The sequence below is a fragment of the Callospermophilus lateralis genome, chromosome 11, assembly GCF_048772815.1.
Source record: "Callospermophilus lateralis isolate mCalLat2 chromosome 11, mCalLat2.hap1, whole genome shotgun sequence".
In the NCBI taxonomy this organism is placed as follows: Eukaryota; Metazoa; Chordata; class Mammalia; order Rodentia; family Sciuridae; genus Callospermophilus; species Callospermophilus lateralis.
The window spans coordinates 34,709,962-34,727,772 of NC_135315.1; the positions used below are offsets into that span (position 1 = coordinate 34,709,962).

A 17,811-nucleotide genomic window follows, 5' to 3' on the forward strand; every position below is an offset into this window, starting at 1 on the left:
TTTATCAATAAAACTTTAGTCATAGTCTTAGAGTAATTTTAGAAAGCCTTATTAAAGACAGCTTATTCTTTGCATTATAAGGCAGCATTAGTTCTTATGTTAGAAACAACAACAAACACACACATGAGAAACAAAACACCAGAATATATTTTCATGTCTCCCGGGAACTTCTGAACCAGGTATGTTCGCCTCACTATGGATGTAAAATTAATTTACAAGGAACAAGTCTGAAGATGCTTTCACTTGGATTCAGGAAAGACAGACAAAATTTGTATGAAATTTGAAGAACTTTACAATGCTGAGGTAAATCTAGAAGATACAGTTATAAACTAACTTCAGCAAATGAAAAACAACTTTAAAGTTCTGTTTAAAAATTTAGTCCTGTTTTTGTTTAGTTCTATATCCAGGGAACACAATGTCATAAAATGAAAAAACAAACTAATTGCAAATGTAAGGACATAACCCATTCACTCTTTATGCAACTATGATTAACTTATTTTAAAATCAAGAAATTAATAGAAGAAAAATCAAAATTCTATTTTAAATCACACTTCTATTGAACAAAAAGAGTTCAATTAAAAGACAGGCCAAATGATCTGTACCATAAAATGTGATTTGGGATATACATTTTCTATCTTTTTCCTATTGTTTCCCTTAGTCACAAATTTAATTTTATTTCTCCAGATAGCAATAGGATCACTTAATATATAAACATCACTGCACCCAGGTTGAGGGTCGATTTCTAATATGGTGATACTGGAAGTTCCAAGGACCCATTCCTGAGAGCCTTGAGTACGTCTTGTCATGAAAGTGACTTCTATAAGCAACAACACTAGCATAATAATATTAAAAGATATTGACCTGCCAAACAAATAATTTAATCTGTTATTTTCATTGGGAAGACACTAAGGACCATTTGAGATCCAGACAGGGTTTCTCCTGGCCATTTTAATAAAGAATTTTAATATAGAATTTATTCCATGTCAAATCAGGTTAAACTTTAGGATTGCTCATTGAGAAAAACAAGTAATTTGACTATAGCAAATATATTTTTAAACAACAAAATGAATTTCTGTTATCACATAATATCTAATGTTATCATAGACTTCATAGTTTATTTCCAGAAGTGCAAAGAAGCAATAATTATATATTCCTAACAGGGACAGTTTTTTTAAATAGTTAAAATAAGCACAAAGAAATCAAGCGAGTCATCAAAAGTCTTTAAGGATGTTCAAGAATCAGTTTTGAAAAAAAGTCCGAATTTTAGAAACTACCTGTAACATCACATTGTCCTGACACAAATGAAGGCTTATTATATGTAAATTAAACCTCAGTACAGATGGTATTCAAAATGCATTAGAAACATGATTGTCTCTCATTATTTATGTCTGTCAAAATTTGGAGTCATTTTACATGCCAATCATGTCTGTAAAAGTCATGAAAATCAAACTGTGCTATCAGGCAATGCCATGAGGCAGCGAGTACAGGACTGAGTGATGGGCCTGTTTTTTATTAGCCAATACTAGTTCTCACAACTTGTCACTGCCTTGCTTTTTCTGTGGATATGTGTGTACACGGATGTATGCAAGTATGTTTGCGCACATTCTATACTTTGTACTTAATCTGCTATCATTAAGGCTCATATGGGCTGGAAATGAAGAACATAATCAAAACCACACAAAGAAAAAGTATGTTTTATTTTTATTCATTCAACCCTATTAAACAGCTGTGGAAAAAACATTGAGCCTGAGGCCTTACCCTGTTCGTTTGGTGATGGTCCCCAATGTCATTGGCTGCTTGATTTGAGCAAGAGGCATCACTACCATCAAGCTGGGGAGAGGAGAGAGCCGGGGGTTTCCAGGATTATTGTTGGTAAAGTTATTGTAAGAGTCTTGGCTGTTCAGTTTTCCTACAAAGAGAAAAACAGAAAAGCATCACCAATGGAAGCTTCCCTACCTCTGACAGGGTTTTCTTTGACTCCATCAATCATTTCAGAAAGGCATCAAAGGTAGAATTGATACCAGGAGATTTAAAGTTATATAGATGGAGGCTGGGGATGTGGTTCAGTGGTGGAGTGCTCTTCTTACATGTGTAAGGCACTGGATTTGATCCTCAGCACCACATAAATAGAAGTAAAGATGCTTTTTAAAAAGTTATATAGATGGGAAGAATTCAAAGTACTCTAGTGAGAAATGAGACTTAATTACAGAGGTTTTGGTAATAGGGTATACTTTATAAAGAAAGACATAGTAGTTTCAGACCCATCTTTTTTGGGGGATGAGGAGGTGCAGGAGATTTAACTTAGGGGCCCTCTACCACTGAGCTATATTTCCGGCATTTTTTAATTTTTTATTTTAATGAAGGGTCTTCCTAAGTTGTTGAGGCTAGCTTCAAACTAAGTAATTCTCCTGCTTCAGCCTACCAAGTTGCTAGGATTATAGGAATGCACCACCACTTCTGGCTTGTGACCCATCTTCAATGGATCATTGAATCCAACAAAATTGCTGCTTTCTCCTATACTTGATTAATTTCTGAAAAAAATATGGGGGCCACTTGAGTTTTCTATTTAATCTGTAGATCAATTTCAGGAGTATGGTCAGTTCTCTTTTCCACAGGTTCCACATCCATGGATTCAACCACTGTTCAAAATATTTGGGGAAAAAATTCTAAGAAGTTCCCAAAGCATAATTTGAATTTGCCATGCACTGAGTGTTACTCTGAATCCATGTAAATGAAGTAATGTGTGGGTATATTCTGCTGTAGCTACCCATAATTTTAGAGATCCTCAGTTTCTCTTCAGTATTATTTGAGTACTGTTAGATTTTGTTCCTGCACTATGAAGTTAGGTCTACAATGGTTACATCAATATCAAACATCTAGAGCCATTTTTTTCTCATCCTTATTACCTAAATAATAATGTATAACTATTTACATAGCATTGACTTTGTATTAGGTCTTCTTAGTAACCTAAGGATGATTTACAGTATTTTGGAAGCTATGCAAAGATTATATGCAACATTATACTATTTTATATATAGGACTGAGGCACCACGGAGTTTGGTAACCACTTTAGTTCTGGAATGGATCACCTTAGCACACCAAGAAGTGACTATTGCAATCTTAAAAATATTAAGTCTTGTAACCCAAGAACTTAGGACACCTTCCCATTTGCTCATGTATTCGACAATTTCCTTCAAAATTATTCTGTACTTTTCAGGTCATGAATCTCATATTATATTATTATTATTATTATTTCTTCTTCTTCTTCTTCTTCTTCTTCTTCTTCTTCCTCTTCCTCTTCCTCTTCCTCTTCCTCTTCCTCTTTTTTTTTTTTTTTAAGAGACAAAGTCTCTGTTGCCCAGGGTAGCTCTGAACTCCTGACTCAAGCAATGCTCCTCAACTAGCTACCAAGTAGCTCAGATGATAAACAATAACCACTTCACCCGGCTTATATCTCTTTAATTTACTACTGTGTTTTAGTCTTCTCAATTAAATTTATAAATGGAATTGTTTTCTTAATTTCACATTTCATACTTTTTTTTGTTGCTGTTGTTGTTATTTGTTTGTTGTGATGCTGGGGATTGAACCCAGAGCATTGTGCACGTGTGGCAAGCACTCTACCAACTGAGCTATATCCCCAGCCCACATTTCATATTGTTTACTGCAAGGGTAAAGAAGTGCAGGTGACTTTTGTACCCTGATCTTATATTCTACTGCTTTACTCTACATTTTCTTGAGGATTCTATAAGATATTTTTACATAAAAGATTATGGAGTCGTAGCTCAGTGATAGAGCACTTGCCTAGCATATACAAGGCCCTGGGTTCAATTCCCAGCATCAAAAACAAACAAAAAAAGATAAGGGCATCTTTGAAGAAAATAATTTTACTTCTACTTTTTTAGTATGGATGACTTTTGTTGCCTAATTGCTGGAACTACTAATACAATTTTAAATAGAGAGGGCAAAAACAGATGGCCATTTATTTATATTTAATTTTTGTATATATGGTGAGAGCTGAGTTTCATTATTCATCTTTTTGAATATAGATGTCCTATTGTTCTACACCATTGTTAAAACAATTATTTCTCCACTGATAGCCTTTCCACCTTTTTTAAAAATCACTTGACCATATATGTTTGAACCTATGTTTGGATTCCATTGATCTATGTGTCTATTTTTTCAACAATACCAGGTTTTCCATGAATCATGGAGTTTGTTATGAGTCCAGTGTTTTTAAAACAATAATACTTTCAGACAAAAACCATCTTAGTGACCTAATTTAATTTCAAATAGCTCTTCTTGATTTTTGATAAAAATTAACCTCAATTATATTGTTAGCAGTAAATACAATATTTTTTTTAAATATGCAGAGTAAGCACAGAAAATTCTTACTAATTTGAATTAAGGCAAAAAATTTATTGGCAGCATTTATAATGATACATTGTTTATAAAAGACATTCACTTTCAAAATATCATGATTCAGAGAGAGACAGAACTACCAAACAGTATCTGATGGTATCTTCAGAAACTCTGAAAAGATAAGAGTCAAATTCTTACAACTCATTACAAGATGAGAGTGCCTTTAGAATTAGGATTATGACTTAACCAAAAGCTACTTCTTCCTTGGGCACATATCTGTATGTATGTGTGTATACACACACACACACACACAAAATTTAAACTTAAAGAAATGTCTCTTTTGCAAATAAAGAGAATGATAAGAAATCTACACCAATTTCAAATTAAGATTACACATTAAAGGTAATAAAAGTGATTTTTATGTATTATGGGGACAAAAATGGCACTTACAAGGTGCACAAGACGTTTTAGGCTTTTTAGTGAATTAGACAACAACATTACACGCACACAACACTGAACATTGTAGAAAAGATAAATGGGGTAGTCCATTAAAATATTTTGTATTTGTGGAGGAAAGAAAAAAAACTATATTTAGAAAGTAACTTATTATCACACTCTCAAGGACAATGTAGATAAAAATAGTTGTACAACTTCCTCATTAAATGATTATGCTAATATTAATTGGGAACTGACATGATACTCCAACATTCAACATATCATAAACTAATTAAAATTCAAGAACTGTGCATACCAAACACATTTCTTAGCTAGTAAACAAATATTTGTTGAGTGCCTCAGCCTACAATAACATGCTGTATTCTCTTTATCATGATGCTTACAGTTTAACATGTATGAAACAGGAATGATTAAGGGCTAATTGTTTAGGACTAAAGATAACTACATATAAGAACAATTATTGGAAACAGGTTCATGGAACATACGAGACATGACCTAGTTAAGAGTAGGACATAAGGAATACATGAAGGATAAAATGAGGGAAAGCAGTAAAAAGGGATGGCACCATGTGAGTGGACATGAGGCATTGCTAATGAGAGTTGCAAATACACAGTAAAAAGTAATAGAAAGATAAAATTATTTCAGTTTTAGGAGAACCTTTCAACTGAGACAGAAGTGTAAAAGCTAAGTTTTTTCAGCAAGGGAAGAGTATGGATAATTGAGGTCACTGAACTTTTTCTGCAGGGTGTGGGGGGGGAGGGTTGTACTGGGGATTGAACCCAGAGGCTCTTAACCACTAAGCCACATTCCTAGCCCCTTTTTTTAAAATTTTGAAACGGGGTCACTAAGTTGCTTAGGGCCTTGATAAGTTGTTGAGGCCAGCCTCAAACTTGTGGTCCTCATGCCTCAGCCTCTGAGTATCTGGAATTACAGGCATGTGCCACTCCATCATGTTCATGTAATCAATGACCTTTATAGATAAGATCAGTAGGGCTGGGGCTGTAGCCCAGAGGTAGAGCCCTTGTTTAGCATGTGTGAGACTCTGAGTTCAACCTCTAGAACAGCAATAAAAACAAACAAACAAATAAATAAATAAGAAGTTCAGTGTACAGAAAAATGAACTGATTCACTGAAAAATTCCAAATGTCTTGGTTTAGGTAGCCATAATTAAAAAGAATTCACTGTCTCTAGGGCACAAAACAACCTCAGAAAGCATACAAGGTACTTGATATCTATTCTTCTTAGCCTTGTACTATATTCTTTAGCAACACCCAACTGTTTGTAGCCTTCTGCTCTTGTCATCTGTATTCATGAGGTAGTCTGTCTGTAATCCAATACATCTGAGAGCATAAAGTAAGTGTATAGAGTTATGTTCATGCTTATGTTTATAGAAATAGTGTCTGTCTTATATACTATGGGATTTGGCAAGTAATTTATAAACATATCTTTAATGAACAAATAAATTTACAAAAAAACAGTATTTTAATAGTGAACTATCTAAACTAGAAATCAGGAAATCAATCCTATTTATGATAGCTATAAGAAGATATAAAATAAAGTGCCCAGGAAAATTTTAACTGAAGAGGCAAAATTTCTCTATAATGAAAATAATATTACATTTGTAAAAGAAATCAAAGAGAAAACACACACACACACACACACACACACACACACACAGGAAAGACATCCTATGCTCAGAGATTGGAATATTGTTATAACATCCATACTACTCAAATTGATTTATACATTCAATGCAAATACCTACTAAAATATGAGTGGCACAGAAACAGAAGATAAAATCCTAGTATTTGTAGGGAACAACAACAACAAATAGCCAAAAGTATCCTGAGAGGGGGGAAAAAAAAACAGCAAAAAGCATTACACTGCTGGTGAGGATATGGAGAAAAGGAATGCTTGCACACTGTTGGTGGGAAAATGTATTAGTACATTCACTGTGGAAACAGTATGAAGGGTCTTCAAAAAATTAATACTAACCTACATATGATCTAGCAATCCCACTACTGGGCAAATATCCAAAGGAAATGAAATCAGCATGTCAAAGAGACATTTGTGCTACTATGTGTATTGCAGTATTATTCACAATGGCCAGAAATGGAAATAACCTAAGTGTCCATTGGTTAATGAGCAGATAAAGAAAATGTGGTAAATATGTATAATGGAATACTATTCAGTCATAAAAATAATATAATCTTGCCATTTATGAGAACATGGATGGAAGTGCAGGTCATTATGTAATTGTGAAATAAGCCAGGCACAGAAATACAAGTACTGAAAGATCTCAGTCATACTCGGGATTTAAAAAAAAGTTGATCACACAGAAATTCAGAGTAGAATGGTAGTTACCAGAGGTTGAGCTGGGGTGGGAGGAATGGGGAAAGTATGGTCAATGAGTGCTAAACTATAGTTATAATTATAGTTTAATAGAACTGGTTTATAGTTTAATAAGTTCTGGTGTATTACTTCATATTCCTATTGGAAGAAAGGAGATGGAATGTTTTCATCACACACACACACACACACACACACACACACACACACACACACTGATATGTGGAAGCTAACCCACAACAAGAAGAGGGGAGGGTACAGAAGTTCAGTGTATTTGACTGAATGAAGGGAAGGGAGGCAGATAGAAATAGGAGTAACAGTGGAATGTTCTGACATAACTTTCCTATGAATGTATATGAATATACCACAGTGAATTTCAACATGGTGTACATCCACAAGAATGGGATCCTAATTAGAATAAGATATATTCCATGCTTGTATAATTATATCAAAATAGATTCTACTATCATGTACAACAAAAAGAACAAATTAAAATAAAAATATAGCAATAAAAATAAGTTTGCATTTTGTTAAAAAAGAAATAAGTATGTTAATGAAATGGTCAATAAAGAGTAGGTTTAATATGGCAAACCAAGGAGAAAAGCTACTAACTTTGACAGCCTCCAATAGGGTAGTTTTAATAGAGAGAAAGAAAAGTCAAATGTGATAGATAAGGAAAGGGACCTTGAATAGGAAATGATAAAGGTAATCAATGTAGAACAAAAATTTAAAGATTGAGACTTGAGATAAGATAGGAACAAGATGAGACAATACTGAGTGAAGGTTTCATTCAACATTCACTTTTCTACTACACAGTTTTAGAGGCTTATTAGGATCATCCCCTATAGTAGGTCCTAAATGAATACATCTGAGGGAATCTGAAAGTGTTCAGAACATAGTGGTACAGAAAAGCATTAGAAAAAAGTGAAAAATTAGAGAAAAACATACTAATAAAGATATCTGGAAAATGTGTGAGGAATGAAGAGAAAGGAATCATTTTTCCAGTGTTTTTGGAGGAAAACTTAAAAAGGGAGATAAAATATATAAAATATGAGCACAGAGAAATGAACCTATATCTTATTTTGCTCTTCTAAAAGAAAATAAAGAATAAAGAGAGATGAATAACAAATAACATCAGGAGTTAGTAAAATGAGAGAGCCAACTTAGCCAGGAAATCTTAATAGCTGACATTTAATGACCATCCATTCAATAAATGATTATTAAATGAATGAAAGAAATATATTTTTCCCATACCCAGGAGGTAGAGGAAAATACAGCACTATGAGCTATAGAAAAATAATTTTGGAGGGGACACAAAGTACTTCATAAGATGGTCAAATGACTGGAGACCATGGCTTTCATGACCCCGCCTAGTCTCATATTGAAGAGGCCAAGGAGCCTCAACTCAGAAAATTCAAGAAGCGATATTTAGGCCTGCAAATGTAGCTCAATTGTACAGTACTTGCCTAGCATGCACCAGGCCCCGGGTTTAATCCCAGAACTGGAAACAGCAGCAACAACAACAAAAAGCATCCCAGACATTTAGAAACTTCTCTGTGGTTAAATTAAGTCTAACATTTCCATGTCAGGAAGTTTCATTAAACCTCAAACTTCTTAATATAATGAGGTTCGGGAAAAAGAAACCCATAATGTCTGCCTTGGATTTGGATTAAAACTTGCCCTGCTCTTTTTCTTTGTGCGACCTCTCAAGAATATATATGATAGTAATAATAAAGTGAATTTTTTCTGACAACCATGAAGAGAGCCACTACATAAAAGTGTCATCTTTACTAACACTCCTTCCCATACTTTTATTTGCTATTACCATATGAGCACAATGGGAAGAGCAGAGGTTGTTTAATTTTGGTCTTACTAGTGGGCTTCATGAAGCCTTAAGATACAAAAAATATTTCACACACCATTATACTTTCAAATTCCAGCTGGGACAAGACCTGTAAGTGACAAATGCCATGAGAATGGATATTCTCACAGTATTTCTGGCACAACCAGACAGAGGAAGTCCCAAAAATCTCATGAGAAAATAAGCTCTTCTAAGACTCTCATCCCAGTTTTTTGGGCTTAGTCTATATAGATAAACTTGCATAAGCCTTCAGGCTTTTGGGTCTTTATCCAAATCCACTAGAGCTTTGATCCTTTAGAGGGTTACCAGTATCTATGATAGATGGGCTTCTCCAGGGAAAAATCCCAAGTTCCAATAAAATGGTTTCTCAGTAAACTGAAGCAAGAATTCTACTTGAGAATAGAAAATCATTTTAAAATCAGAATTTAACAAACATCCCCTGATGTTTAAAGCCATGATATTTTGTTTGTTCTGTTTTCAGTAGTATGATTACTGTTGTAATTGTTTTTTAAAGTTATAATACAAAGCACTAAGCCAGAACAGTTCATTTTGGAGTTTAACCACTGACTTCTGTGTGTATGGTGAACAAATTTGCATTTTCAAAGAAAGAATTAAGATAACAACCTCATAAAACCTCTTTTCTCCACTGCCTTTTGGATTAAGAATGCCTGCAGGTACACTGTATTTTGTGGAAGGGGTCCTCTCAGTCTCCATATCAACACACAGTACTACAGTCTGCATATGGGAGATCGACATGGTTTGATTCGTTTATTAAAAGTTTGGTTAACTTCAAAGTGGCACCTTATTTATGCATTGTCGCAACTTAGGCTTTCCCAGACGTTTTATACTATAAAAACACAGAGGAAAGAAGTGAACAGAAAATAACAATGGCCTTTGTTGCTGCACTGGTGAAAGAGCTTGTCAGGTCAGGTTTGCAGAGAGGCATATTCCCAAACCAGTCATCATTAACGGACTCACTTCCACAGGAAAAAAAAAAAGACAGAGTCTGAAAACTCCGGACAAAAGAAATCCCTGCAGACAAAGTAAAAACAAATTAAAAGACCCATTATAAAACACAGATGCTACAAGGAAAATAAACTTTCCAAGATTTACTGGGCTTTGACAAACTTGGACATTTGTGGAAAAGACATCAGCAGCAACTCCCAGGTAATGTGGCTGGAAAGCTAGACTCCTTTCTGTTTTATCTTTATCCTCTGTGCAGAAGCTGCCAGGTTGGTATTCTTAGCTTCTGAATGCAGTGATGTGAGAACATGTGAATGTGGCAAACTGCCAACTGCAAGAACTTTCTAAAGCAAGCAAGACCCTGAAAATGTTGAACATTTCACATTATGCTAAATAGTAAAGTTAATATCAGTGTGTTGTGCATGTAAGTATGCATGCATCTTATCTCCAGGGCAAATAAAAAGAGTTAAAATAAGAAAGAATAATAAATAAGCCTCCTCTCAACCTAAATTTTTTTTTGTTATCCCATTAGATATGAACCAGTGGGAATAAAATCACCTAAAATAATAGTAAGCAATTAAAGGATAACAGTCATAGAAAACACATTAAAAGAGTATCACATCAGCCAGGCACATTGGTGCACAGCTGCAATACCAGCAACTCAAGAGGCTGTGACAGGAGGACTGCAAGTTTGAGTCCAGCCTTGACAAATTTTTGCAAGATCCTGTTTTAAAAATAAAAAGGGCTATGAATGTGGCTCTGTGGGTAAGTGCCCCTAGGTTCAATCTCCAGGACTGAAAAGAAAAGAAAAAGAAAGAGGAGGAGGAGGAGGAGAAGGAGGAGGAGGAGTATGTCAATGAGACCTTTTGTCATAAGTTTCTAGAATCACAAGCTATAGGTTGTCCCCAATGAGGGTCAAAGGAAGATTCTTTAAGAATGGAATGTATGAGAAACTAAGCACTACAATGGAAAAAGGTAAACTAAATGAAGCATTTGTAGAGCAAAGGAACATTGTGCTTTTGTTGTCATTAGGGATTTGGGGACAAATAAGTACAAAAATGTTACAGATTCATTTACAAAAGAGCAAAAGGAAAGGAGACAGCATAAACAGTGCCTCATAGGCAGTTCTGTTAGAAGGAGATCTGAACTCATCTGATCATCTGACTTTTTCCATTCTGAGCACAGATGCAGGCCTTATTCACTTCAGGTACTTTCTGGAAGATTTACAATAGAAACCCTCTTACAATTCAGTATACTTTACTCCTTTCAACTGATTCAAATTTTTATTTCATTGTCTCCACACATCCAAAAGATTCACTGTATAAGAATATAAGATTCCCAAGTCAGTGTCCCTGGTTTGCTATTCTGAATTCTTGCATTTTGAAATCGGATTAATGAGGTACACTAAAACAATCAATGTTAATGCAGACCCCAGGCACTCCAAAGAAGACAGATCTACAGCAACAGCCCAATTTCCAACTATTTCCTTTACCTTTGTCCCTTTTTCAATTTCCTTACTCTGAAACGTTATATAGAAGCTCTATTCCATAACATCTTATCTTACCAAAAGAAAAACTGGGTAATCAATTCTATGAGTCTTTTGTGTGCATTTTAGCATTCCACAAAAGGCCAAAACTATTGGTCTGTTTTTAATATACTGTTGTGGAACTGACAGGGATAAAAATCTAAAATTTACAAAGGAGTTTAAGTTAATTCTGGAGTTGAAGAGCTTTGAATTTTGATGCTGTCAAAAAGAGCCCAATGGTAGCTTGTTCTGCAACAATCACTGCAAATTTAGGATCTGAAATTTTATAAACATTGCTTAGTTCTTACTTGCCATCTAATTTGACATGCAAGCTCTTCCAACCTTATACTCAGTAATTATTTAATGAAAATCAAATAAAACCTGTTCAGAATATATAAGAAGTATCCTTATCAAATGGGAATTTTCTGTATGTGGGCTACTTTGGACTGAGATAGGAGCCTCTCTCTCTTCCCCTTTCCTAGATGAGAATGACAAGCTTCCCAGCTGCAGTTCTAGGACTTTCACCCTCCTTTTTGACCTTTTCTCAGGCATGTTCCAGTATAATCTGTAATCTACTCAAGTAGGAAAAGGAAACAGCAGCGCCCTGGTGAGAAACAGTGCCTTCTGACCCACATACCAAGCTGGGCGGAAGCAATGCTTGTTCACAGGAGTCAAGGGGAATAGAACACACAATTAAAAGAAAATAAACTTTATACACACACATACACATACGTATACAGATACACATATTTTAAAAGACTATTAACACAACACATAGTTGAGACGTAATTAAAGAAAAATGTTCAAGGACAATTCTTACTTGGTTTATTCTTGCTACAACTTTTTTTTTTTAAGGCAATAGATAGTAAAGAAAAAATACTGCAAATGTTTATGTATTTCAAGCAAAAACACTTGTTGCTTTTTTCAAGTAAATAGCTCACATCACCATAGATACTACTGGAAACACTAGGAAGGTAAGAAGACAAATCAAGTACAAAATACACTAAAAACAAAACTCCATATTATTTTTCAAGGTTATAATGGAGGTCCTTTTTTTAGGAGGGAGCTAGGGAGCACTGGAGATTGAACCTAGAGGTGCTTTACCACTGATTTACATCTTCAGCCTTTTTTATTTTTATTTTCTGAGACAGGGTCTTGCTATGTTGGTTGCACCTCACTAAGTTGTGGAGGCTGGCCTCAAATTTGTGATCCTCCTGCTTCAGCCTCCTCAACCTGAGATTACAGGTGTATACCACAGTACCCAGCTGACTGAGGTTCTTAATGATACTGTCATTACTTCTTGCTACTACATAGAAAGGGGCATACATGACACTTTGCACTAGTACTTAATAAATAAATATCATTAGAAATAAAACTACTTTGAAGAATTGATATTGTACTAACAATAAAATAGCTATTTATATACTTGCATGTATATTTATGTATGATAATTCAATGAATAATTTGTTAGGAGATTTTTCCTTTTCTAGTCTGAATTCTCACCTGTACATTATTACTCTTAATGTGCTGGCTACCATAACATGTAAATTTAAGTATATTTTTTTCCTTAAAGCTAAAATATACTCAATGGATTCAGAAATTCGATACGTAAAAAAGTCATAAATAAGGGGCTGGGGTTGTAGCTCAGTGGTAGAGCAGTTGCCTAGCATGTGTGAGGCCCTGGATTCATTCCCCAGCACCACATAAAACTAAATAAACAAAATAAAAGTATTGTGTCCATCTACAACTAAAAATCTAAAAAAAAAAAAAAAAAAGTCATAAAGAAATAATGTGCTAAAATTACAAGTAGAGCAAGTATAGTTTACACTATTCAAACAAGGAAGTAAAGTGAGCTGGAATAAGGAGTATAAAAAACATAGGTGGAAAACAATAAGTCTAGAAAAAGAGAAGAGATCAGGAATTATGGACAATGTTACAAACAGGGGAAAATGAAAGAAATGGCTATCAAGAATGCTACTGAAATACAAAAAATTGTGCTTTAAAAATATCATACAACTTAATCTCAATCACATAGTTAACCCAATTTATATGCTGAATGAATAAAACCTCCTCCATAAAAGTGGGAAGTTTGTTACTTTAACTCATCATTAGAGCACTCCAAGATTCTGGGATGAGGGAAATATACTTCGAGCTGGCATTATTAGTATTGAAGAAGTTTCCGCAATTTTTATCTCTAAATATCAGATTATAGTTTGACAAAAGGGAAAAATTCTCTAAATGGTAAATAGACTACAGACAATAAAAGTAGTCTATGTAAATTAGAGAAGTAACTTCTGCATATACATACAAAAAATGAGAAAAAGAGCTGGAGCTTTTTTCTTAAGATTTGAATTATTCATAAATCTATCATATCAAAGCACCTTCAAATTTCCCACTTTTCTAAATCAAACTCAAATATAGTTCTAAAACTCAGGGTTCAGAATGAAGAATTTTAACCCTAGTAAAAGACCCCCAGAATTACAAACCCCAAATCAAATACCCTTAAACCAAATTTGGGATAAAAATAAGTGTCCCAAAGTACAAGTCATCATTAAAATTACTTCTTAACCATAGTATAACCCTATTCTCCCTTTCTTATCACACAATTAATTCTGCGGCTTATCAACAAAGCAAACAGAAGCACTTCATTGTTCAAGGAAAAAAATATAAATTTTGTCTACTTAATTCAAGAAATATGTCTTTATTACTTAAACTGGAGAACATGTAAGACATAGACGTATTGAGAGTTGGTTCAGGAATAAAAACAAACATATAATAAGATGAAATACTGAATTAATTACAATATATGAGGAGCATTTTCTTAAGACATGAAGAACTTCAAAAATAATTTTAACATTTGCAATGTCTTTTTCAATTACATTAAACATATACTTGAGGAAGAATTAAATATTAAAATCAATGTGTTTTCTGTTGAATAATAAATATAACAGTAAAATGTAAACAATTTTCCTAATAATTAAAAAGATATAAACCAACACAGCAAGGATTCTCTTCTCCCCACAACCTCCAATTCTTCCAGTTCTTCCTTCCTGCGCACCCCCCAGCGGAAACCTTATTACCCATGACTGTTGAGAATATTTTCTGGATCTATTTCAGCATCATGACTCAGGTCATGAGAAGTGTCAAAGATGCATTTCCTTTAGATGGGAAAGAGCAACAGATTTTAACAACCATACAAAGATGGGAGTATAGTGCAAAAGGGCCAAATCAGCAGTTTTGACAAGAGGGAAGATAAACCCTTTTATTATATTCACATGCATTTTATTTCTAGCTTCAGAACATTTAAATATATTTCCATCAAAATCTGGCTACTATTTTGTTCAAGAAGAAAACTGGAAACCAACACTCAATTTTGCTGCCTAAATAATCAACAGTTTGTAAAAAAGAATTATTCACACGCAAAAATTTAAACTTAGCATATCACCCGAACACTAATAAGTAGTTCAAGTCCTGGTCTTCTAATTATTTTTCTAAAACCATATCCCCGAATTTACCTATATAAATTTTATTATAAGACTCATTTTATAAAAAAATCCTTGAGCGTAAGAACCACAAAGAGGTGTGATACCATGGCTATCCTTGGGCAAACTGCACGGAAGAAATAATGACTCCTCTAACAGAAATACTCTTTATACGGACAGCGTGCCTTTATTTTATTCGTTTCATTTTTATGTGGTGCTAAGGCTTGAACCCAGTGCCTCACACGTGCTAGGCAAGCGCTCTGCCACTGAGCTACAGCCCCAACCCTGAAATACTGTTTCTTAATCAGCTAGATCACTACCAAAAAACTATATTCATTTTCAGTACTGTCACCTTATATTTCTTCATTCATAATTTTATCAAATGTGGACATATTTCAATCTAGTCTACTCTGCCAGAGTGAAATATTATTGAACACTTACTAAGCATTCCCTAACAAGGATGTTTCCTTATGCTGAAAAGGGATATTTCTTCTGAAGCTACCAATAACAATGCCCACATTAAATCCTCTATCTGTTCTGAAATTCTCTGGTGCCTCATTCTAGCTTCAATATTCTCACCTGAAAAAATACATCAACCAATGTGAGTAACTCTTCCAATGAACCTTAAATCCTTTTCCTTTTCTCATCCTCTTCCAAATTCAGAATGCCATTTACCTTATTATGGTAAGAACTATCATAGATTTTATTTCTCATTATATATAACCCTAGAATGGCACTGACCCTAGTCTTTTTGCCATTTTGTAGATTATAAATATCAACAGCAATTCTGCTCAGTTTTTACACCTCAAGACTACTCATGCCTGCTACACTCAGGTCTGATAATTTCTTAATCTGTTCATTTGGGTTTATCATTAAGACACTGGTTATTACATATTCTTAGAAGCCTACCCACTCTCTTCCCTTTAATTTCTTTCAAAACCAAATAATGTAAAAATAATTCAGATATTCCTTTTGATAAGTATAAAAAGAAATAAACATTTATCCCCTTCTTCAGAAAGAGTTATTGATAAATAGTTTTTATTTTTTCTTAAGCATCTAAAAATTCTACCTCCTGGTTTCCATAGAAAGATTTCTATTTCAATAGAAGTAGACCAGAATTCTTAGTTAAGTAGCCTCCTCACTGGAAAAAGCAAGAATACCGTGCAAATAGATTCTCCAGATCCTCTTTGTTATTTTAATCACTTGCCTAAAATAATATAACTCCTTTAACTCTCTGAAAATCAACTTCTAAGTTTATTGCCAGAAAGGCTTTCCCTACCCCCAAAGGCACCTTGAACAGAGGATAGAGGATACTTAATTGGGAAACTGACCAAGCTAAGTGAGAAGACCTATGAGTAGTAATTATTGGGGGTACCCTAAAAAAACAGCCAGTCCTACCCGAGACCTATAAGTTGGTGTGCCTTGCTATATTCAAAGAGGTTCTAATTAGTTACTTAGCACTGATTCATTGACTAAATAAAAATAAAATGACAAAAATAAATTAATAAACAAAATACCCTGAAAATTAAAAATAAGAATGATCAGTCAAAGATTACCAGACACTAAAATCAGTAGTTTGGTTTAATCAATCTGATGAGGCTTAGGCATTAGTATTTTTTAAATCTATCCAGTTTAAGTAGAATGTACAATCAGGGTTAACAACCATGGTGCAAATATGAAAGAGAAAGATCAAAACTAAAAAAAAACTGAAAAGGGGATTCAGAGGAAATGAAGCTAAAACAAGGAACAACAACAACAAAACTTTAAAAAATATTAACTATCACTTAAAGAGATAGCACTATGATGAATAAAATAAGGGTATGGCCATAAAAGAAACATTGAAAGAAAAGCATATCAGAAACGTATCACAGAAATAAAAACGCAATGAGAAGAGTAGAAGTTAAAGTTGGAGATGCCCTCATAAAGTGAAGGAAAAAAAAAGAGAGAAAAAAATATACAAGAAAGTTAGGGGCCCAAGAAAGGCAATTCATTATTCAACTGACAGGAATTCCAGAAAAGGGCAAAAAAATGAAAACAGCAGAGAAAAAATTACAAAGAGCTGGAAAAAGTGGCCTCTGAGGAGTGACAGAGTGGGAGGGACAGGACAGGAGACTGACTTTAACTCTAAAATTATGGTATCATTAGATTTTCTAGTAAATGTATATATGTCTTTGACAAGAAATGAAATCTATATTAAAAAATAAACAACAATAAAGGTCCAACCAACACTAATAGAAAACGAAAGATAATAACTTCTAGCCCTATAATGCCTCAGTGCCTCAATAATAGAATCTACTCACTCTTATACCTCAAAGTACACAGATCAAAAGTCCTTAATTAGTATTTTATAGACAATAAAAGGAATTAATTTTTAGAACATATTGATATACTTACTTGAGTGAGATAACTAAAAAATTTTTTTCTATTCAATAACTGAACTCATTCACAGGAACTAGGTAAATAGAGTTTTCAAAGAGGATATGAATTGACAGTAACATATTTCTAAAGTCCAAAGCTCTAAAAAGTCAAATAGGAATAAACCATAGAACACAATTTAAAAAAGAAGAAGAAGAAGTATTATACACAAGGCCTGACAACACATCGACATTCACAGTAGTCCAATGTTTGTCCCAAGATTTCTGTGATTACAATACAGAATAGTTGAGAAAATATTGCCCTCTAGAGGCATGTCACTTTAACCATTTGAAAATAAAACTATAGTGAAACTTGAGAATTCATGATTTTTTTCAATGTAAAAACTGTACAGAAAACTAAAAACACTTTACAAATAGTAAAAAGCAAAACAAGAAACTCTG

General features: G+C 33.9%; 1 protein-coding gene across 6 annotated transcripts in view; it reads right to left on the reverse strand.

Annotated features, from left to right (window-relative positions):
- Nucleotides 1–17,811, reverse strand: part of Bcas3 (BCAS3 microtubule associated cell migration factor) — a 582,041-nt gene that overhangs the window by 316,444 nt on the left and 247,786 nt on the right. For all 6 annotated transcript variants that reach the window (XM_076870607.1, XM_076870604.1, XM_076870605.1 and 3 more), the window contains exon 16: nt 1,759–1,909. In XM_076870607.1, coding sequence (XP_076726722.1) covers nt 1,759–1,909 — 151 coding nt within the window. The remainder of the gene's footprint in view (nt 1–1,758; nt 1,910–17,811) is intronic.